The sequence below is a fragment of the Nanorana parkeri genome, unplaced genomic scaffold, assembly GCF_000935625.1.
Source record: "Nanorana parkeri isolate BGI_ZX_2015 unplaced genomic scaffold, ASM93562v1 scaffold88, whole genome shotgun sequence".
Classification (NCBI taxonomy): Eukaryota; Metazoa; Chordata; class Amphibia; order Anura; family Dicroglossidae; genus Nanorana; species Nanorana parkeri.
Window position 1 is genome coordinate 1,039,174 of NW_017306356.1, and position 25,488 is coordinate 1,064,661.

Genomic DNA, 25,488 nt, shown 5'->3' on the forward strand with positions numbered 1-25,488 from the left:
TTGCAGTTTGTGCTAAGCCACTTTCATAAATTTCACATAGGAGCATGTTATATATTTACAATGACACGGTAAACATGATTTGCCACATTTGATCAAAGAAGAGTCTCATGAGCGATACAAGAAACTGAATTGGTTAACTGCTCTTCTTTTGGTAGCCAGAACACTGTGTGATGCCAATAATCTTTAGGCTACACATATAAACAAACTAATAAAACCAAACTGTAGCAATTGAGAATCAACTTGTATAATGAAAAAGATGGTTGAAGGAAATAAATATTTGCTTTGTCCAATATGACAATTCGGTTTACTCCACACTTTCATCTTGAGTTTTTAGAGTAAATTCATGTGTATTGTACAATCCCCATAATAGTTGTAAGTGCTCGTGTTCTCATTGCATTTTGTCAGTGACGATCATAGGCAGTGGCGGCAGCAGGGGGCGCTGCTCCTCTTGCTGCACTGTAATAGTATGGAGAACCTGGAAAAAGATTGCAGAAGTAAAATTAGGGTACAATTTAAAAAAATTACACAAACTATATACCTGAAAATAATAACATGGTATATTGATAAGTAAATGCATAAAATATATATCCATTTCTTTTTTCCCATAATTTAAACTAAACTCCCTTGTTTTGGTAATGGAAAGAACCACTCTATCAAGAAAAGCATGAAAAAGTAATATTTGTTGACATACGGGCCCCACTTCTATCACATGACATTTTTGTGGGTTTTATCTAACAAATATATAAACAATTCTTTCATTTGCTCTGAAATACAGGCCAGTACGCACTGTGAAATATTTTAAACAGTTGTGGGGCTTTTCTTAATTAAGTGTAGCAATGAGTCATTGGATAATAGGTTGTAGAGTAGGAGTAGGGATTTTTTACATTGCAGACAGTATATTTTAAAGAACCTGCATTTCCTTTAATTATTTGCAAGAACAATCCTGTGTCTTAATTTTTCATTTCAGATAGTTTGGTATTTAAAAATGAACATGGCTTAACCTTGTGAAGGAGCAAATCATTTTGCTAACTCTCTTCTCTACTACTGTTGTGCTTACTATGCCTAATGTCAAGCCCAAACCCTTCTTTGACAGTAAATTACAAGTCTTGTTTTAGAGTGTGTCACTATCTAAAAGTAGCTCCCTGTCAAAGGGTATTATTCATATAGGGATTATGTATGCATGTGATGAACAAATGTATATATAGAAAATCAATCATCACTTGTGTTCATCACATGCATACATAATCCCTATATGAATATGTGCCTTTTGAATCAGAATCCTGAGGAAAGTGAGGAAGGTTTTACCCAGACTGTACCTTTGTGGCAGACTATGCCCTCTGTGTCAAAGAACATTTTTAGCTGAAAGTGAACTCTACTTTCAAACATTTCTTAAAAATATTGATGTGATATATACAACTGTTACACATTTTGTAACTTAATGGCATTAAACATGATCTTTCTTTTTCATCTGCAGTCAACTATGATTTTCTAAAGTTGCCTATATTATATAAGTTTCTTTTACTTGCAATTATGGCAACACTACTCAGTCAATACTTTCAAGATAGTCTATTGCCTGCTGACATACTTTTCCCAGATGTCTTTTCCCAGATGTCTGCATAGAATTTGTGGTCAAATGAAGGGATTTTCATCTTTAATAAGATATTTTTAGCCTGCACATGCTTTCATGTATGCTGGTGCTTCAGCTTTTCTTGGCACATTAGCCTTACCCATGCAGGGCAAAGTAGCAGTGTCTCTGCAAAGCAGCTTCCAACCCCTTATACTCACCTTGCCTGGTCTTTTCATCATTTCTTCCGTCACAGCCAGTGACAGTGCTTTGGGGCATGGTGGAGCATGTGACGTGCTCCCCTGTGATAGTGTTTTAACCTAGCAGCCAATCACTAGGCCTGAGCATTGTCACTTGACCAAGGAAGTGGACGGCTCTCGAGGTCACCATCACCAGCAATGCTGGCCCTGAAGGAGGAAGGGATGGCAAGGGAGTGCATACAACAGTATAAGAGGTCAGGGGCCCTTTTGCAGAGATACTGTCACATTGCCCTGCATAAGCAAGTTATAAATGTCCCTTTAAACAGTATCATGTTTTTAGTGAAACGTAAAACACTAATTCAAATTCAAAAAGGAAAATCTCAAATACTACTTGCACTTGTGATTCAATAAGAGTAAATAATCTCTAGAAAATATTTACTTTCCTTTATAAATATCTTTGAAAGTACATACCAAAGAATGCTAGCTACAATATGCCCATAAGAGACTTAAAAAAAACATATCAGTAGTTTATAGATATTCTAACTTGCCTTTAATTACAACATAAAAATTATTTCATTTTTCCATCTTGGACCACTTAGGCATTTATGATTTTAAACACAGGTATCAAAGTGTAAAATGTACACTAGGTCAAAGACATAGTCCTTTTCAAAATTCCATTAGAAAATCCAGTAGCGAAAGGTTAAACATTCAGGTTTTAACATGAAATCCTTTTCTTCTACAAATCATCTGCATAGCACAAGGTAGTGTCACAAAAGCAGCCTAATACTACTTAGTGACTATAATATACAAAATAGCTCATTTTAATGTCAGTAAAGAATTGTAAGCTGGGCTAAGTTGAACAAGAAAGGGTCAGTGTGATTTTAAACTTCAAAAATATGATACTGTAGGAATCTTCTGTGGATCACAGAACACATATGCCACCATCCCTAGAACTATAATGTGATGCTAGCTATAGTAGATATATTTTATAGAAGAGTAACTGTATTACCCTTTTTAGCTACACACTTCCCTGCTCACAAAGCTGTAGAAACAGCATCATTTGAAAATATTTACATATTTTATGTAGCAAGACAATTACTTTGAACACTGGTACTACCTCCATAACTATAATTCAACCTTAGAATACAGGTATTGATACTGAATACATATCTATAATGTGATGTAGATATAATGTATATACAATGTGATGATTGTTTCAAGATTTTTACAGATCAGCTCATAAAATTACATTCCTAAGGCCCCTTTCACACAGCCATCTTCATACATGAATCCCCTGCTGATCAGAATGGATGTCACCGTTGTAACATCCACATCTGTCCAGTCTGTCCAGACCCATGTTGGTCTATGGGAAATCGGATGTAAACGTAGGCACATCCATTTAGATCTGGCTGCCCATAGACTGACATTGGGCATATAATCAGCCTGAAAAACTCACAGGTAGACATGTAAGTTGGCATAGAATTCGTTTCGGTACGTTTCGCTTAGGATTTATGGATTCGGGTCAGAAAGTCAATTCATTTCGGTATTCGGATTCGGACGAATCTGAATTTTCATTTATTTTGGAGGAGTTAAACGATATTTACGAATGAAGATTAGTTGCAGAATAGTGACATAAAATGTTTACTTTTTTCTTTTTAACTTTTGACAGTGAATAAAAGTTCCCCCCAAATTATATCAGACCACATGCTTTGCCAGGGGGTCCATGTCGATGAGGGCAAGGGCCTTTGCGGGCAGGGGGGCTTATTTGGATCTGGGTGCCTCCTTTCATACAAGGGGCACCCAGATCCTGCCCCCTGCCTCGTGAATAAGTAAGAGGTAGTTGTTACCCCTAATCATTCACCAAATACAGTAAATTAGTAAATAAACACACCACACTGTCACGTCTCTTTGTTTACATTCAGGAGAAGAGCTGTTATTTTGCGGCTGGTGTTCCTCGGGATTGGATGTGTTGGATTAAAGACTTGTCAAAATCTGCATTGGGCTTTTGTTTTCAAAAAGGCCTATTTTCTAATATGGGGTGTGTTTATTTACTATTTTATTTTACTGTATTTGGTGAATGAGTAGGTGTAACAACTACTCCTCACTCATTCACAAGGGGGGTGGGATCTGGGTGCCCCCTTTATGAAGAGGGCACCCAGATTCACATTAGCCCCCCTGCCCACAGACCCCTACAACCAGGCCCCAAGGGTTGTGGGGAAGAGGGCATGTGGCATGGTATGGTGCAGGAGGGGGGTGCACCCTCGCCCCCACCTTTCCTGCTCTGACAGACTGCTGCTTGGATCAAGGGCCTGGTAAGGGATTTAATGGGGGACCACACACTTTCTTCTTTTTTTTTTGGTGTTGGGGTCCCCCCCTAAAATTCCTACCAGACTTAAAGTGTCTAGTATGAATTGGGGAGGGGACGCTGTTCGTTTTTTAAAAATGTCTAACAACATAAGTTAATTCTGAATGAAATTTGTAAAAGATTTTTGGATGCATTAATATTTTCGTTATCAAAAATTCAGATACATTGAGATTTGTTATTTCGCTCATTCGGAAATTCGGATGCAGCTGAATGTCCCAACATGTCTACTCATAAGTGGACCTGATGGGAATGCACGTGTGAATGGGGCATTATGATAGTAATATTATAGGCAATATTGTGATTTCTGTCCTTTCCCTGTTTGTCTCAGCATTACATCATGTCTCTAAGTTTGTCAGATTTGCAATTTATGCACTGCTTCTATCTTGCATTGTCAATGCTTTATTACTTTGTTAAAATAATATAAAAAAATAAATGTATATATAAAAAAAAAACTAATCTTAGGTGTAAAAGAAAACATGTTCATTCCCCTTGCACAGCATTAGTTGGATATACCCAAGTCTTCTAATAATAAGATGTAATTTGGCATTGTTAGATAGAGGAATAAGTAAAAGTAACAGGGTCCTGCTATGTGATGGAAAGATAAATGTTGCTCCACTATGTGAATAATATAATGAGAGCACAGCTAGAAAATTAAACACCCTCTACACCGTTGTAGTTTTGCACTAGCTGAAGCCAGGATAAACCTGTCTCCCATTAAAACCAGTGTTTCTTTCCATGAAACTACTTGTTTTCTGAAATCTATGTACTAGAAATACCTCATGGTTTCTGCCAGTAGTGTTTAAATTAAACTACATGCCCAATTCACATTTACTGCAAAAAAAACAACACATATCAAATGAAATTCTTTATGACGAACATCAAGATGGGAAGTAATGAAGGGAATAGTAAAGAAGTTCTAGAACAAAGCAGCATGAAATTGAATCATTTTTCTTCATTAGCCAGCACTTGCCATTATCTAGGTTCAGCATGTGTGTGTTAACCAGCCTCAAAAATGCCCTACAGTCCACGTAATTTCTTCCTTTCAGATTACTACAAATGTACCTGTAAGTTGCTTACTTCTTGCATGAACACTACTTTAAATCAACACAATCACACTTCAGCAGTTAAAATCCTGATAACATCTCTAACGCTGGAAAGAATTCTACTCTCTTTTATTAATGAGAGTATTCATTTACCTTACCATCCTGTCTTGAATTGTATTGTAATTGTAATGTCTTCCTTACATTGTAAAGCGCTGCGCAAACTGTTGGCACTATATAAATACTATGTAATAATAATAATAATAATGAATGTACTTTGCAAAATCTAAATACAATATCCACAGAAAAATAAGAATTCTGACATCATGGGGGTGATTTACTAACCTAAACACACGCACGCACCAGGTGCGTGTGATTTTCACACAGCAAAACGTATTTATCAACCAAAAAGTCTCTAAAAGCATATTTCCACTAATGCCATATATGGAAAAATCATGCACATGATGCATATATAATGCTGCTTCACAGTTTAGACAAAAATGGTTAGCTCATGCATTTACATTCCTGCATTCATCAACGCAAGCAACACAACATAGAGCTAATTTACACAACATCACCTTGCAATTCATGCTTGGCTTTGCACAACACACCTGCTGGGTGTGTACACACTACAAAGGTGTTTAGATTCCACCCATAGATCATGCTGGGAGGGAACACACTTCTTCTTTCACAAATATTTGTAGAAGCAGTCTGCATGCCTAGGTGCTTGATTTTATACACTTGCGGCCATGAAGGTGTTTGGAACACCTAAATCTAGTGATTTGGAGGGGTGTCCCAATACTTTTGGCTTATGGCTTTGGCTTATAAGTGACTGAAATGCCTGTAACCAAAACAATACAAAATAAATATATATATATATATATATATATAGATATATATATATAAAGAAATGTGTATCTGTGTATCTATTATTTTTTGCATAGGAGCCAGTAAAGCATTGCAACCGTAATCATTGGATCACAGGCGCAATGCTCTGGATCCTGTAGATTCTGGAAGTGTCAATGGACTACAAATGCGGTGATGTCACCTCACTAGGATTTCATTGAGAAATACAAGTCCCTCTGCCACAATAGCTGAGTGGACTTGTAGTTTCTCTAATGACAGATCCTGTCAAAGGATGGCTCCATCCGTACAGCCGTGCCAAATTCAAAAATGTAATCAGCTATATAATAGTGACAGTAGTAGTATATCTTCTCAGAGTGAGGCTGCTCCTTTACAGTCAGGGAGACTATCACATAATCTGTAAACAAAAAACAGAGAGCGCCTTTTCCTGTCACAGGATGACTCTACCTGCCAGGCTTTTGGAGGGTGAGATGAGTCCGGCAGAGACACGCTGGTTACTCCATCATCCAAGCCTCCACTGGCTAAATACATTTTTCGGGGCACGCCCTCTTCTTCAGAGTCGTCCTGTGACTCCTTTGTTCAGACTGTACCTCTCCTTTTGTGAGTAGGTTTTTACTATTTCTTTTACTCATTTACAATAAATGATAATGCACAGGAGAAGGCGCTCTCTTGGTTTTTGTTTATTTAATATTTCACCAATTAAAAAATAAAGATAAACAGTAAAACGAACAACCTACATTATAAACACACATTTTCATTGTCATTACCTTTGTCTCCTTTGTTAAATATATACATTTTAATTATAAACAGAAAATTTAACAAACAGCCACAAAATTAAGAAACAAAATTGATTTATCTAAATTAGGTCACAGAGTTTTTTTTTTCTTTAGTAAATCTTTTGAATCTCCTAGGCAATAACAATGTAGTTGAGTGGTGACAATTAATTGGAATTTCTACTTATCTCATTTGTGCAAATTATGCAGAAAAAAAATCCTAATTATTTTATGCAAAGTCAAAGTGGACTAATTTTTGACAGCAATGTTAAAGGTGTTAAGCGTTTTTTTCTTTGATAAGTGTTCAGGTTGTCGCAACAATAAAAGCTCATATGGCAATAAGTATGAAAAAAGGTCAAAGGGCACTAGCTAAATTCAAATTTTTTCATATGGTATATACTGTATTTTTTTTAACACAGATATCTTCTGACCATATACATAAGAGCTTCATTAAGTTGTTTATACATTCAAATTCAGAATAAAATTAAAACTGTGTTTTGTATTATCTAGTCTACACATTATTATTAGTACAATACAGTAATTACACAGTAGAATAAACATCAGTTATTATGAAAAAGCTGAGTCCTCTATCACAGAATCCATATGATTAAGTAAAGAATCTCCAATTAGCAATATCTAATAAAAATTCAAAAATATCTACTGTGCCATTTCTCATAGATCTGCCAGTTTTTTCATGGATCTGCCAGTTGAAAAGCTATTTAAATATATTGAGATATATTCAAATATTCATTTAATGAGGAAATTAGACTCAGGGGGTATTTATTAATCAAATGGGTTTCCAGGTGGTATTTAGGTCTCTGTATTTGCCATCTGCTCTGTATGTGTGGGATTTTGTATGACATATAAAATCAAGCTATAATCTTATTGGACAGTTCTAGCGAAATATAGCTTTTGAGACATACAATTACTAAATATTAACAATTTTTTGTTAAAACATGTTTTGTTTGCTAGAAGTCTAAAAGGGCCAATGGGCAATATTTTCTGTGATAACATTTAATACAAATGTGGGAGAGCCATCACTGTTACCATTACTATTACTATTATTACTACCAAACTATTTTCCTGGCTATATCTGTAAATAAAATAAGTCAAAGCAACTGGACTTGCTGTATTTTTCTTGAAGACAATTCAGTGGTCGTCCAAACAGCTTTCTCAGCTTTGAGAAAGCTGGTTGGATGACCAGTGAAACGTCTTCAAGAAAAATACAGCAAGTCCAGTTGCCTTGACTTATTTGTTTACAGAAATGTCATGACCTGGATGAATGAGAACCTTCACAGACATATTTTCCTGGCTGTTTCTGGCTCTATTGCTTTCTGGGTCACTGGTCTGTAACAAGTATATTGCCAATCAAAGCTTCTCATCTGAATATGAACATTGGGTCTGTGATTCAGAAAGTATTGAATAATCTGATTAGCATAACATTCAGTCAACTAACATCAGAACGAAAGCTCAACAATGGTAACCTCCACATTTATCTAAGCAAGGGTTTCCTTTAAAAGACAACTAGTTGCCATGGCATATGACACTTGGCACTTAAGTCCATAGAAGTCCATATTTTTAACTTACAAATATCATACAGAAAGCAACACTTTGCAGTAGTAGTACCATACATAAGACCTAAACTGTATCAGCTTTAAGCATTTCCTTTGTAAGTTTCTAACCACTTTCCACCAGCTGTATGTATATATGTGGCAGCACAGTGGTGGGCTTTAACCCCTGGCTGCCGCATTGATGTGTTCAGCCAGCACCACTGTGTTGGGCTGGCATTGTGCTCACTCGGTGTCCCGAGCCCAGAGACCACGCTGACCTCCAATCTCAGTGATCACATGATCAGGTAGCCCTCCTCTCAGAGTTAAGAAACCCTTAAAGAGCTGGGCAGTTAAGGTGCAACTAAACCCAAAACTTAATTTTTAGATAAAGTGGGGAAAAGTTACAACCATTTTGATGTTTTTATTGCTGTCTGTGCTTCTCTATTTACCCATCTACTTGCCCTGGTGAATACTGCCAGTGGGACTGAAAGTGAGGGAAAATTAAATATTTTGAGTTTTCTCTTGAACATGAATAGGGGGAAGAGGTCAGGAATTAAAGGGAAATCTTCCCAATGGTACCTGACAAGAGTTTTAACCTTTCCTATTATATCCAAAACTAAAATAAGGGTTACTTGCTGAAAGGTGTATTTGTGCAATGTGTCAACAAAACTTATAAAATAGCATTATCTTAATGAAAGCAGAAAACATATTTTGAAACATACTATGTTTTTAGTTTTATCTGCTCTTCGATTGCCTAAGTACATAAGATTCACTTAAGATATGATGTGATCTGTCATAACATGTTTGATTTGGTAATCTGCTGGTTAAAAATGATGTATGGTTTTGAGGGAAACCCTAGCCATTGAGAGATAAAATAGCAGCTTGTGAACTTGCCAATCTTAAATGTATTTGTGTTTAACTATATTATCCTAGTTTTTGAAAGCAAACTGTTGGGTTTAGAAGAACAGCCTACATTTATATAAATCATACATGTATACTCACCTAGTAAGCCAGCGTTAGGAAATCTCCATGAATCATTATAGGAAGAATACTGTGGATGGCTATATGGACTACCAGAGAAATCACCTCCTAAAATGTAAACAAAAATACATTAATATATGTTTTAGAATTGCATAAGAAATATTCTTGTTTTAACTTGTTTATTCAAGACAAATAGGCTGTTCATTTTGCAAGGTTATTTCCCTTTAGCTTAGCTACTTTGCAAAGAATATTCAAACATGTGCAATGAAAAAAAAATAGTATTTTTGAACATGATTGGATAATGGAAGTCAGCAGAGCTTTACCTCATTCATTAAGTTAAGGGAAAATCCCCTTGCAAAGCGAAATTCCGATGCAATGTAAACAGCCAATTTGCCTTAAGTAAATCAGTCCCTTAGAGTTTAAAGATTAAATATCAACAAACAAAGCTGTAGTTACCCTAAAAGCAACTGTGAGCCAGTGGCCAGACCAGCGCCACTATAATTTTTGTTTTTATTTTTGTTCTTCTTTTCTAGATATTTGTGGTTAAATTTGGGAAGATAACTATAGTGGGAAAGAGGGACAGGGGGCATTGAGAGGAATCAGAAGACTACCTATAGTTCAAGAAACAAAAATCCAAGAAATGCCTAAAAAAATACTATTAAAGTTAAAATTATTTGTGTTCCATGTAAGCCCATAATTTTTTACTAAAGATAAAATCTGGGTTATTAAATCTGATGTAACCAAAAAAACAAAAGTGCCATTAAAATTCTTAACATTTTAAAGTGTTACTGGTCATTTATTTTCACCCTTAAAAAAAAACTGTTGTACGTGTCAATAGCGCATAATGGATGTATGCAAAGCATATGTAAGCCCAATTAAGTATTATTGTTAAAATTCAAAAAGTCACTTATACTCATTGTGTGTACAGTGCAGTGTGTGTACAGTGCAGTAAGGCAAATATAAAGTAACTGTATAGAAAAAACAAGTCTATGCTTCCACTGAAAAGTCTAGGAATGCGTACGCATAGCCTAACTATATTAAACATATAAGTAATGCACATAAATTATATGTAAGGTATATAAAAGACTCACACTGTAATATATTTTAAAAATGTGCTTTATTTTATTAATTCATTAAAAATGTTCAAACCCTAAATTAAAGGTTATAATCCACATAATACCCTAGAAATTTCTTTAAAAGCATGATTCAAAAGATAAGCTTGTGTTTTACTGTTTGATCAAGTCTTACTTCTTCCGTACCAAATTTCCCCTTACTGACTGCTTCTGCAAACACACATCTTGGGCAGTCTCCAGGGATACTCTACTGCCTGACAAGCTGAGACTTCCAATTCTTTAGTTTTTATGCCTGAGTAGTCAGACTGTCAGCCTCATGCCGTATACACTAGCCAAAGACCGGAGGAGTCATTGAGCACCATCAACTAAGTAATTCTTCTGCCTGCATACTATGTCTTTCCTCAATCCACTATATATAGTTCATGTTAAGCCAATATATTGCTGGAAGTTGTCAGTTGGGACTTACAGTATGCAGTAAAAAAAGATGTGTATTCTATTACCAGAAGTAAAACAAATACACAATGCTAGCCACAACAGCGGAAACCAAGACAGCAAGTCGCTCTCCACTTCTACAAAATATTTTCAAGGTGTAATGTGATGTTGACAGCAGTCTGGTTGAACTATGTATAATTTTACCAAAAAAATGGGTTAGTAAATATTGTGAGTAAACCTCCCTTAAAAGCATACAGCATAGTCACAAAAATAAAATAGAATACATATACATAAAATTGGGAGTTATGTTTTAAGGAGAGACATTACATAAAGCAAAATATATATTTTGACTAACTCTAGACAAATACATAGGATTTTCCCTAAACTGATGTGTAAACTTTTGAGCGACAGTTTTGTGAACCTTGTTTGAAAAAAAGTATAAATAGACCCCCTGGTGTATCTATGTAATTTGGTTTGTAAAGCATGCTTGGCTTTTTAAAAGTGACCATTACTGGATGCATGCTATGTGACTCCTTCTGCAATTCAGTATTTGAGATATTGCTGTCTGAGGAAAGGGGTATTCAGGCCTTTGTGAGACTTCATAGTGCAGATAGCTTTGGCATAGCAACAAACAGTTTTACAGGAAAATCTAACCATACAGTGTTGCTCCTGCAGAACTTCTATACTTTTGATGTTGGGTTGAATTTTTTTTGTTAAATCAGACCTATTACTAAAAACCACACTTCACATCTATTAAAAGGGCCCATGTCAGTGTTATTTTGATTTTACGTCAACAGACTTTTGGTGCAGTTGGTTGTGGGTTTGAGCTATTAAAACCAGAATCAAGTATTAATAATATACTTTGCAAAAATGTTCCACACCTGTAGCGTATGCATTAATGGTTAATTAAATAATAATAATTATTATTATTATTATTATAAGGCATATTTGTTATCTGTTAAAAATCAATGAACATTGCATGAAAGCACTTGGCAAAGCTCTACTGAGGCATATTCATGAACATTTATGTGTATTTTACTGTGCATTACTTTGCATTGGACTTTAACAGATGTAGAAAAATGTTTGCCCTTCGATGTGCATTACAACATTTAATATCCATTTCATGTGTTTCTATTGATTTCAATGTATACATGTGAACTCAAACTAACACTAGTTCTTAACTTGGACTGTACCCTCCCACCTCTGTACTTTCCTATTTGCACCTAACTATGATAAGTGGCCTTACTGACCAATAGATGTTGGAGGTGGGATGAGCAGGCAAACCATTAACATTTCTAGTAAGTGTCAGCATTTGCATAGTAGAGAGCTCTGGGATTTAAGAAGGCTGCCAGAAGTACAGGTGAAACTCGAATAATTAGAATATCGTGCAAAGTTCATTTATTTCACTAATGCAACTTAAAAGGTGAAACTAATATATGAGATAGACTCATTACATGCAAAGCAAGACAGTTCAAGCCGTGATTTGTCATAATTGTGATGATTATGGCTTACAGCTCATGAAAACCCCAAGAACCCCAAATCCACAACCTCAAAAAAGTAGATTATTACATGCAATCAATAAAACAAGGATTGTACATAGAACAATATCGGACCTCTGAAAAGTACAAGCATGCATATGTACTCAGTACTTGGTTTGGGCCCCTTTTGCAGCACTTACTGCAATTACTTTTGCACGATATTCTAATTATTCGAGTTTCACCTGTATGTGCAGTGCCGGTCTTAGGCCTTTAGGCGCCCTGTGCAAGAAAGCTTTACAGCGCCCCTCAGTGACCACACCCCTCAGTGACCACACCCCCAGTAACCACACCCATTTCCCCCAATATCCACACCATTTAAAGACTCCTATTTTGTTAAGCCGCAAACAAAAATATATTAAAAAGTATGATAGAAATAAAACTTTTATTCAAAGGTATTAAACTTGTAGGCACAATGTATGTATTCTTAACAAATAAAACAACAGAAGGCAAACAATAAATGTCAAACTAAAATATAGTCTATAAAAATAAAGTGCCAGGTTGTCATGCTGATCCCTTTTTTCAAGTAAGTATATCTAGAAAAGTAAAAATAAAAAACAGAACACAAAACCCAGACTACGTGTAAATTAATGAATTACTATTTGCCCCAATATACGAAAAATTTATTCAGGCACATAATACTTTTTTTGAGAATGTGCGGCAGCCATGTTGGCCCCAGTGTGTTCTGTGAATGCGTGCCACCATCTTGGAGGCTGGGAGCATGACGTTACATGACGCCATGCATGCGTGGCGTCAGGTGAAGTCACACGCCGATATAGGCGCCGCCATCTTGGTGTATACCCAACACGTGCAGTGTTATATGACGTTATGCACCCTGCATCCAGAACACGCTGTGGCTGAATCCAAAATAGCATAAAAATGTTGTTTTGTTTGATGAAACGAATGAAAACGTTTTTAGTTTTCGTTCATTTCATGTGAAATTAATTTTTAATCTTCGCACATGTCTAATAATATGTGTGTGGGGGGGCGGCAGTTGTGACTTTTGCAAAATAATTTTTTTTATTATTTTTTTTAATCATTTTTTATTTTTTATATTTTTAATATTTTTGGACTGTTGGGGGGGGCTATGGGGAAAATCAGCGCTCCCTCCTGCGCCCCCCGAGGGTGGGGGTGAACGAGGAAGCGCTGTCATATCGGATGGCCAGCGGTGAGGAGGAGAGAAGCCGCCCCGAGGACGAGCTGTGTCGGCCGCCTGGTGCCTCTGTTGCCATGGCGCCCAGTGCGGCCGCACAGCTCGCACACCCCTAAGGCCGGCCCTGAGTATGTGCAGGAACTTTTAGGTGCCTGTATTTTAGCCCTTGGTCCAATAAAGAGAGATTATACTACTGACAGAGTACCCTAAATTTTAATTCTGACGCCTTACTATCTAACCCCCAACTGCAAAACTAATACTAACCTAACTCCCAACAATAATTATGGCCTAAAACCACATGGTAGCCTTAACTAACAGTCTTGTGCCAATTTCTAACAGTACTTAAGTCTGAGAACTGACAGATATTGATCTGCATGTCATGTCATCTGCATGACCAATATCATACCCATCACATAGTAAAGTAATGAATCTTGCCGCACTAACCCATTCCTTTCGGCGGCACTGTCATCCACTATTTCTCTTTTTGGGTCCTTGGTTAGCCAGCTTTGTAGGAGACTGTATATCATTGCCAGTTCTTCACCATGAAAAAGGGATTAATTAACTTATAATTATGAATAATTAGGTGACTAACCTTTTTTGTCACCACAACTATTTTGCCCACAACCCCCAGTGCTGCCTGCAGTTTGATGTCCTATTGCCCCTTTTTCATTGATACACTGTAGATTTTTACTATAAGTTTTTCTTGTTGTTAGAATAGTAAAAAGTTGCCACTCATCTGCCATGGGTTGGAAAGAAAAAAAGTTAAAAAAACAAAACTGACAACGTTGAAACATCTATGTTGCCATATAAAGTTTTGCTTGTGTTATATATTAATTAGATAATATAATATATATATTTGACTGCATCTATCTGCATGTTATGAGACTCTCAGTTCCTCAATTGTGTTACTGTGAATCTGTCTGCTTTAAAGTCCTAGCTATTGTTTTGTTTGCTTATCACATCTCACATGGGGGGTAAACAGCAACCTCATTTAAATCCTCCAATCAGGTTACACCCAATGTACATTTGGTAGGCAGTGTACAGAAAGGAAGATATATAAGGTATTGTTAGCAAGCCACGTGCTCTCTTTTTACCTGGAACACAAAGGCATTCAGTATGAACAGGCGAGAAGCTGAGAGGTAAAACTCCACCACACTTGTACATTGTCTTGTAAATATTGTTTTGTGTGTTATTTGTAAATATGTAACCCTACCAATAAATGTATATTGCTGATGGAACTACTTCTTTTGTCTAAGAATCCTCAGATCTAGGGGTGTTTTTGTGAATATTATTGTAGTCATTGGAATATATTTACATATCCATTTCACCTGGGTAATATCTAGCATGATTGTAGTGTGTCCTTTTTATGTATTGTTTCTAAACTCATTGACTGTTGTGGCTTACATGATAGAAAAATCCATATTTGCTATGTTTACTTTCTTTTTATACAAATAAATCTTCTCATAAACACCTGCCCTGCATTGATGTTAATGCCCTTTTAGACACTAATTAAATAAAAGAGAACCCCAAAAGCAATAATTATTGCTTTGTGTTGCTTTCACTTTGTCTTTAGAACCAAAGTGTTCTTAGTACCAATTACCTTTATTTAAATTTAGCTACGTAGTGTATTCTTCTTACATTTCCACCATTAGATGACATTGTATTTGCTTTCTAGCATTTCCTTTGTAAAAGTAATCATACGGACCATAAATTTCTCCAGCAATTTCCAATAACAATCATAATCTGGGGAGTTAAGCTATGCTTGACTGCATGGAGAATCAAGCTAAACACTGCACTTAGCAACTACATTTACACCAGTAGCAGCTTGTATATTACATTAAAAAGTGCATAAAAGAATAGCTATTTAATGCACAAAAATTCTACATCTATAAAATGTGCTATTTGCTGTAAAGCATTGGATGAATTATGCTAAAACTTAAGATGCCAACTGTGCCTGTCCCTGCAATAAAACAAATACCACAATAAACATTAAGTAACCATTTCTACTGCCACTATATAAACCATATAAAATGATAGGCATTTCAAGATAAACATTAATAGCAACTGTATAAAATGCCGAAAAAAAAGTCTGGAAGATTTTCTGTGTGGTACAACTGTTGCTCTATTGTGTTAGTAGGCAATTGTGAATTGCACAGGATTTGCTGCTGTAGCTCACACAGGGACATACAGAAAGTAAATATGTATACTATTAAGGACCTCTAGCAATAGGGTCTTTGCAAGCATACATCAAATATAAGAACAGAATTAGGAGTTCCAGGGAATGTTATGTGCTGAACCATGTGTGCGCAAAGAACCTTGTGTACTGAAAAACTGACCCAAATTGTTTTGTTTCTGCCATTGCCTAAAAATATACCAGCATGGAACAGGAGGTCATTAATCTCATAAAGTGTCACCTCCTTTTGGGAAGTGTAGTGCTTATAGTTGGTGCTAGTGGGCAGTTAATATAAATATTGTAGTGCGGAAAGTCAAAGAGGGGTCTGGTCAGGGAAGCCATTATGTTGAACATGCACACGTATCAAGGCTCTTCCTATCCGGGGAGGTCTGTTGGGTACTTAGGCCTGCCATGAGAGACTCTTGGGATTCAAGTATGAACCTTCAAGTTCTTTCTGCAAATATGAGCACTGCAATAAGCCCCTCATCCACTGAATGGGACTGATGTATTGTAAGTTTAGCACTTTACCTTGTTTGGACTTGTTTCATGTCATTCCCTTTTAGAAGAATTGTATCAATACCCAACCATGTGGAATGTTAATATTTATTGAGTAAATAATTTAACTACCGAACAAGGCTCCACGCAATGTGTGTTAAAGTCCTATGCATGTGAAGTAGGTGAATTTGCTGCTGGGCTGCAGGCATATGGTTATTGTAGCCTTGCTTTTACCGTCTTATGGGGTGAAAGGCTCAAATGGGGAGATTTGTTAAGGCAGCGAGAGTCCACACAATTTTCAACTGCATCAGAGAATAAAACCAACACAGGGAATATTTCCAGCTTCCAAAACAACTTAGGCAGCATCTCCAATCCTAGCATGTCTGGCACTTAAAGGAGAACTATGAGGTGAGTGCTTTTCACTCACCTCATAGTTCAAGCCGACCTGTGACAATGAGACTGCCACAGGTCGGCTCAGTAGATCGGGAGGTGAGCGAACACATACTGGCGGGATCCGCTTCAGCTGCGGCGTCTCAGTATACCGCGAGCAGCATCTCGCGGTATACTGCGGCGTCTCAGTATACCGCAAGCTACAGCTCGCGGTATACTGAGCCTAGGGTGACGGGAGGACGCTAGTTTGTGTCCTCCCATTACCCTAAGGAGAACTATGGGGAAAAGCCTTAACCCCATAGTTCTCCTTTAATATATATTTTAGTTTCTCAGTTGACCTTTGTTTCTAGCGCCACCAAATATGTGCAGTTTACTTATAAGGTTGCCACCACACAATGGGGTTGATTGACTAAAGGTAAATAGGCTGTTCACTTTGCAAGGGAATTTGCAGATTGCAGAGGAAGTTTCCCTTCGTTAGTGAATGTGGTGAAAATTAACTTTGCAAAAAATACCCAATCACCGCACCTTTAGTATAATTAGGCCAACATAGGGCAGCTTCTTAGAAAATCCAGTGGTGTAAATAACACCCTTTTATTTAAAAAAAACCAGCTCTCTCTGTGCTTGTCTCACAACAGATATAACCAATTACAAATGAAGGCAGTTGTAAAACAAGCTATGTTTAGAAAAGCATGGTATTCTAACGAAACAACACAAGTTTTAATAGTGCCTCACTGTGCAGCAGCTGTTAATGCAGAAGATGTCACAAGTGAGAAATGCGGTGTGAGTTACGTTAGACATACCTTGCTGTGAATTTGCCAGGCTAGTTGTGACCTGCGTTGCCTTGAATAAAAATTTAATGTTGCTTTCAACATATTTTGTGATCTACTTCAAGGGTCTTTGTAATGAGGTATGAAAAAAATGTTTACTTTCAGTGCATTCTATCTTGATATGGCAACATTTAATGAAAAGCTGACTAATAGAACAGCTATGTAGGTGATTTAAAGAATATGAGGAAGTAGCTCTATGTGCGCAAAATACAACATTTTTATGATGACACTGGTAGCCTGACTTAAAATTAAAATATGGGGAATGTGCAGTTATAGCCTATGGATGATAACCAGTTGCTTTAATATTAAAATAAATCTTAGTTTTCTGTGTACTATTGTAATCTGATATCACTGAAAGCCTACTACACCTAAATCATGCTGCTAAATGAGGGCAAAAGAGGTTAAAAATAAGCCGTTTTGACATATTCCTGGCAAATAGCTCTAGAAATGTATATTCACTTTTTTAAAACAAGTATTTTAACCAGTTTAAAGTTCACCTCCATGCCAAAACCTTTTTTTTCTGTTTTGGATAGCATGAAGAAGGCTTAGATACTCTATCAGATTTTAAAGAGTCACTGTACCCAGATTGTCCTTCACCTGTCACAGGGACAAGATCTAGGGTGAACTATTTTTGGGCCAGGGAGGGGGGAATAGTGTCTGTGTCCATATTGGCACTAGTAACAAAGTGTCACTGAGATTGAAAAACTAAAGCCTATCCTAAAATATTTTTTTATGAATTTGAGCTTTAAATTTTAATAAGTAAAAGTTTGGTCTAGGAACACATACCACAAGGGGTCTTCCATAAGTAAAGACTCTTCTTTACACCCAAAATGCCCCCCAAAATTTCCCCACAAGATCCTTTTGCAGTTTACAGATGAGATTTCCTAGGGAGGCACTGATGATGTAGCCTTCCCAGGATGTATCTGTAAGGCCAGAGCTAATCACCAGTTCCTCACTCAACCCTGAAATGGAAAAACAGTATGAAAGTAAAATAAAAAAGTATGTTTAAAGTAGTATTAAGGTCTGGCCATTTTTTACCTTAATGCATTCTTTGCATTAGGGTAAAAACGGGCCAGTACCATTTTTCTCCCCCAGTCCCCCCCCAGTCCGCCCTACACTTACCTGTCAGCTACGCTCCTCCCCGCCGCCGGTCCCGAAGCAATCCTCCGTTCCCCGAACTACCTGATTGCGGGGGGGGGGATACTGATGGCAAAGGAGCCATAGGCTCCTTCTCAATCCATCAAACTGTTGGGAGGAGAGGAGGGGGGTGGCCTGCCACAGGGCTGTGTGTGTCTATGGACGCACACAGCCACTGCGGGCACCAGTGCGCACGGGTGCCTCCATTAGCCGACGGAGGCACCCGTGCAGGGGGCAGGGGGAAGATTGCTGCGAGGACCCACTTGAAAACGGGGAATTAAAAACTTTTAAAGAAAAATGGCAACAGCCTCAATCAAAGGTGGATCTCCTTGTAGGAAATATTTTTTTAAAAAAGGGGGCTTTAATATCACTTTAATTAATAAATGTAAGATGATTTCATATCAACATGCAGGGCAGCACGCTGATGTGGTTTTAAATTAAAGGGTGTAAAGGTCTACTTTAACTTCCTTGACCCACCCACCTGTCACACCCCTGTCCAATGAGAGTTCATTAGTGGCCTAAAAGGATGCTCTCATTGAACAAGGGAGATTGACATTTTTTCTTTAAAAAGTTTATAATGACTGGTTCCCAAAGTAGAACTCCAGGGAAAAAAATATTAATTCTTGCAGTGGGGCTACCCTCACACTGCAAGGTTTAACTGTTTGTTTTTGTCAAGGTTAAAAAAGTAATACTCACCTAATGCTCTAAGACAGCTTGTTTTTAGGCCAGTCCTTCCAGCCTCTCTCCCCCTCTTCTGCAGCGGCCTAAGGTCCCGTAAATCATCACGTCTATACACAGTGTACAGACGTGAGGATGCTGATGAAGATTCCAATGCTGCAGCAGAGGAGAAGACAGGCTGGAGGGAGCACTATGGCAAGGCTGGCTCAGAGCTTCAGGTGAGTATAACTTTGTTATTTTAGCACCTGGACGAAAATTAGCACTTAACCCTTGCAGTGGGGGGTAGACCCACTGCAAGGGTTAGGAAAAGGTTTTCCTGGAGTTCTTCTTTAAGCCAGGATGCAAAATGAAATGATAAAGCTACACTAACCCCCATCATCTCCTATAATGGTATAGCAATAGAAGCCTACCAAAGCTCAGAAGGAATGGGACCCCCAAAGTTTCCCACGACAGTGCCAAAGACATGTCATTCTAGGCTTTTTCTTAACTCCTGTAGGTTTACTCACAATGCAAACCAGCAGGAAACTGAAATATGGAAAGAGTAGTAGTAGTTTAGTTTTTTTTCTAATTAGATGCTATTGGTAACTGCATGTTGAGCATGCCAATGATCTTTTGCACTTTTTTTAAACTGAAAACCTGCTTGTATCTTTTGCAGGCACCCGTATTTGATACTGTAATTCAAACTAGTTCATGGGTGCATTTATATGTGTCTCTGGGCATACAAGGATTGTCCGTACGTAAGCTAACAGACCTGTCCATGTATGGCTAGCTTAAGTGACAGCACAGTTTGACAAAGGTTGCAGCATCATCCAAAACTGTTGCCTGATGGATGGACAGATAGTCCTGACCCTAAGTAAAACCCTTCAGCCGCTGAACATGTTTAATATGAATAAAATACACAGAAACCATTTTTATATTTTATTCTTGACAGCACCCCGACTGCTTCAATATAAAATGTAGACTGGGGTGGGGAACTTTAAGTGTGTATGTATTTATATATGTTCTTACGTTTATACATATTTATATAGTAATAAGAAAAAAAAGTAGCAAACACATGAATGCCAGAGTTTCAGGTAACCAAAAATTGAGATGGTTGACCTTAAAAATCTGTTATATCTGAACACCAGTTTGAATATAATTTTCATATACTCCATCAGTGGCAGACAGTGGCAATATAACTAACACTTCTAATACATCGGGGAGAAAGCTGAAAAAACAGAGGGTCAATTTATTTAACTGCACAACAATACCCTCATGTAGAGATAACAACACTCACATAGTTGACTGATACAAGCTGAGCTGTCATTCATAAAGTGTCCCCTGTGGCTTCTTTAGATGAGAATCCTGAAGGGTGGGTTTTCTGGGCCACTTCTGTCAGAATCTCAAAGGAAACATGGCAGTGAATATGGGTCTGACAGCTCGGCTGCTGAATTAGGACCATTTGCATGCTAATTTTCACTGTGCTTAGCACGCTGGCAGATCTGGAGCAAGGAACAGCCTCTGCATGTTTAGAACAATGCTTGACTGATCTAGCTGCGTTAACGAGCAAATTATGGTAATTCTGTTATTACAAATGCATAGAAATTTCCAAAGAGTGGAGCAATGCACTGTTATTCTGTTATTCGTTCTTCACTCTTCACACAGGACCTTCTGTTTTTACATACTGTATTTTGCTTAAATACTTTAGGTGAACACAGTGTTTCACTTCACTTTCACTTAGTTTTTTTAAATAAAGGTGAAAGTTCTAAAGAAAGCAGAATTATTTCTTTTGTTGGTTTTTGCTCTTATACTGTATATCTGAAATTGTGTTCTTGCCAGTGATAACCAATAGAATAGTTTGCAAATATTTGAACTTGCCAGTGTTTAAAAATTTAACTGCATTTAAATCTTACATGACCATCAGCTCTAGCATCTCACAAGTATAAGTTCTCAACAATGGCGGACCTAATAACTAAAGGGCTCTGGTGCAAGATTTTATCTTAGGCCCCCCTCCCAAGGCAGGGGGGGGGGCACAGGAGCGGATCACACTGGCCCCAAATCCCCCCTCCCCGTGGTCTCTAATGTTGCAGTAGCGCGCTGGACTCTGGACTTACCTGAGACCCTGCAGAGCACACCATAGATCCTGCATAGCCCACCTGAGACTGTCTATTGTGGGCTCTGCAGGCCCTCAGGTGAGCTGGTCGCCAGGGTCCCTTTCCATCCCAAATATTCTTACCTGCTGCTGCTGGGGCCCAGCCTTCTCTGCCCCTTTCCGCCACCTCTGCCACGTCGCCCCTGATACAGCTGATACCCATGTTTAAGTCCCACCAGGCTGCCCAGACCCCTCACATGGGTACCGGCTGTACCCCCCTGATGGCTATGTGTTCTATCAAAGTTTGTGACTACGTTACAATGTGTGACCGGTGACGTGGTCACACATTTTAATGTGATCCCGCCCAGTTTTTCGGCGGTGGAATGTGTGACCGCCAACAGGTCAGTCATTCCAACGCTTTCTCAGCTGTTCCAGGACAGATCGGTATCGCAGATCATATGTGCAGGAGAACCAATCTTCCCTGAAACAGCTGATTGGTCCAGAAATGTCACTTCTATCTGACTCTGTGGCTGCGATCTCACATTCCACCGCACTCACAGAGTCGGATAGAAGTAACATTTCAGGACCGATCAGCTGTTCCAGGGCAGATCGGTTCTGCTGCACATACCATCTGCGATGCCGATCTGCCCTGGAACAGCTGAGAAAGTGATGGAATTCTTCACCTATTGGTGGTCACACATTCCACCGCCGAAAAACTGGGCGGGTTACGTTAAAATGTGTGAACACGTCACCGGTCACACATTCTAACGTAGTCACAAACTTTGATAGAACAGCGGCCCTGTATGTAATCTTTAAATCCGATAAATAGATTATAATAGGGAATATTACAGTGCAACATTCCCCATTATAATCCACTTTTTTAATTAAATGACATTACAGCACACAACCCTTGCCTCCCCCCAGCCGCTCCGACTCAGCCAAGCCAGAGCCTCAGTCCTCAGACAGACGTTGTGTGCACTGCAGGGGGTGGGTCCTGTGACTCACTTCTCCTCTCCCTGTTACTAGGGACGCAGGTGGGAGGGGAGGTGAGTCACAGGACCCACGCCCTCACTGAGAAGCCCATCGGCAGTGCGGGGTCCCGGTGTTCTACACTGGTACCCTGCACTGCCCCATATTCTACTGGGGGGTGCCCAGGACCGGACCCCACTGGGCCCCCCCACAGCCTTAGGCCCCTGTGTGGCCGCACCAGCTGCACCGGTGGTATTTCCGCCCCTTGTTCGCAATACTATCTTTCAGATCACGCAGTATAGGAATAGATTATGGGAACTCTAATTCAATTAGTGACAAACTAAGGGCCAGATTTCCATAAACAGAGCCGGTAGGCACACAACCTTTGGTGCCCAAAGCCATACCCAGTTTTAAGGTCACCCCTTTACAAAGAGCATTTTCTAATTTTACTGGCCCTTACCTGGCTTCAAATATTAATATATAACGTTTAAATACATTTCTATGATATGGCTGTATTTTTACTTATGATGGATTAAAAATTATATATTTCAGTAACTACACTGAGAAAAGCCATCTCTTTTCCTCTACCACCTATAGGCACATGGCTACTGTGCCTACTAGTAAATCAGGTCCTGGACAAGCTAATGCTATCTAACAAACATAGTGACTGTAATACAGGCAGTATATACCTTTTTCCTAGTTTTATTTAATCTGTCACCACTATGTTGAAGATTGCCGAAATCTGTCAGCCAGGGATGAGTAAGGGCCACCTAGCATCCTGACTGACAGTGGCATGGGCTAAGCAGAGATCAGGCAGCCTGGGAGAATTGAGAAGGGGGCTTATGGGGAAGGATGAGGAGGGGTGCAGTGGTTACCAGGAATAGTGTGCAGGAGTCCTGGTATAGGATTTTAGGGAAGCACTATCAGCGAGGAGGAGAGTGAAGGGTATCAGAGGACAACATAATCTGATGAAACATCATAATGTGATGAAGCATCCTACAACTGTCTGTATACATAATTTGGTGAAAAGAAATGGGAATACCTGATATATCAGAATATTGGCAACATGGTGATATTTAAACAAGGGGTGGAAAGCAGTTAAAGTGTATGTAAACCTAAAATCTATTTCTCAGTATGCTTTGCCATTATGCTTCCCTGTATACATTTTTCTTAGGCAAACCCATTATCTGTTGCAAAGTTTCGTACCAGGAGATCATAGGCCTATGGGCCTATGTTGATGAGCTTTGAGCTTGTGTCAAAGACTTCAGCTTGAAATCAGTATAATGTACTTCTGTAATAATTCAAAATCTGTGCGATTACTTCATATTGCATTTATAAAATATCCTTGCTTCCCTTTCAGTTTCTTTTACCTACATAAAGTGCTTGATTCTGAAAGATCAATACGATATAAACATCTTTCATAAATTCTATTTGAAGTGTAATTTCAAAATTATTTGATTTTTGATCTACTAAATAAACTAGATGAGCTCCTAGGGTAAGGCTGATAATGCCTAATTTAAATATTCTTTTTCATACAGTGTAACAGTAGCAGTACACACCACTCATTTAAAACCATATACATAGGATTCATGCATACAGCATGCATCTATTAACTCTTATTCAATTAGCTATATGTATTTAACATGCACTTAATAGATGAAAAGACATTGTTGCAAAAGGAGTTGTTGAAGGGTTTGGGACCTTTATTTAATAATTAAACATGTGGTTGATTAATGGAAAATGCTTAATTTTGGATCACAGACAATTCTCTGCTAACTCAGAAAAGGCAGTCTTTGATACTACTGAAATCTGACATGTAAAAGTAGAGACATTTTATTGCACGTGTGTGCAGGGCGATGACTCATCCATTCGGTGTTGCTCTCTTCTTGCCCAAACATCAGTCTGCAGACAGCAGGGTGACCCCACTGTATTCCTTAACTTTAAAAAAAAATGGTCATCCTCTTTGCTGTGCCATCTAGCAGAGGTGTATATATCATAAAAGCCAAATATTTTGGCAGATTGGACAGTTCACATGTATGTATTTCAAATCTGTATTTAGATGTTTGCCTGGAGTTTAGTTTTGAGTGAATGTTATTCTTTCATTGATTACATTGTAAGGCAAAAAAATACAAGAAATTGTTAAAATGCTGTGAAATCCAGAGGACTTCCTATTTTACTACTGCATTTTTATCTGAAATGAAAACTGGATTTAAAAAAAAAAAGGCTTTGCAGTATTCATAAATTGAGCAGCATCCATTTGAATTGTAGCAAAGGTTTTTTTTACATATTTTTAAACAGATTTTGCAGTGCATCTTATGTTGTACATGTGTTACTGAATACTCACCAGGCACCATTCCTGTCAGTGTTGGAGCAGAATAGCTGCCCTGTCCGGCAGGGGGGACGTGCGGAGGGTACCCAGGGAGGGTTGTGCTTGCCAAATCACGACCTAGAGAATCAAACACAGCAAATCACCATGAGAAGTCTCACAAATGCCAGGCATGTTTTTACATCTCCCTGAGAGCTCTGAGCCCTGCCAATGCATTTGTCATCACTGCACAGTGTGAATATCAAGATATCTTGATATACTTGGCAGGAGAAGACATTATTTTTGTGCTCTGCAATATTGTTGAAAATGTGTTATGGGGGGTGTATGAGGAAAGATAATTGGAAAAAATACATTAAACTGCATGCTGGAATGAGAGCCTGCAAAGCACATACTTTTCAGATTGTTTACCAACTGCCATGCTGAAATAGAAACTGAGAGCTTGTATCGGTTTTACTGAGGAAAAAGCTAAAATCAGGATGGAAACAAAAGGGATTACATACATTGATGAAAGAACAAACAATTGAATTTGCTTTACTAGTGTGTTGGGTTTTTTTTTGCTTATGGAACTTAGATACTTTTGTTATTTCTCTCTTTTTCCAGTGTGAAAAAAAGTAAATCAGTATATTAGTCTTCATACCATACTCAGAGTTACTTTATCTTTCTTTCTGGAGAATCATGGAGTGAACCCTTCTATCTAAAGCTAGCTATATTTGTAAGATTACTTTTAAACAAGCGAGTACCTCTCAGACTGATGGCTACATTACCTACAGATGCATATCTAAAAATTGAGCAGATTCCTCTGCCACCAGTCTAATTTTGACAAGCAGTATAGTTCATAAGCAATAATACAACATGACCACTTCATTATTTCTCTGAGAACATCTCTGTTCTT

At 38.1% G+C, this 25,488-nt stretch overlaps 1 protein-coding gene across 1 annotated transcript in view; it reads right to left on the reverse strand.

Moving 5' to 3' along the window:
- Positions 1-368: 368 nt before the first annotated feature.
- The window catches only part of PAX5 (paired box 5), a 205,664-nt gene continuing 180,544 nt past the window's right edge, over positions 369-25,488 (reverse strand). Inside the window, exons 8-10 of the mRNA XM_018552425.1 lie at positions 24,615-24,716; positions 9,359-9,445; positions 369-475 (exon numbers count right to left, since the gene is read on the reverse strand). Coding sequence (XP_018407927.1) covers positions 402-475; positions 9,359-9,445; positions 24,615-24,716 — 263 coding nt within the window. The 3' untranslated portion in view covers positions 369-401. The remainder of the gene's footprint in view (positions 476-9,358; positions 9,446-24,614; positions 24,717-25,488) is intronic.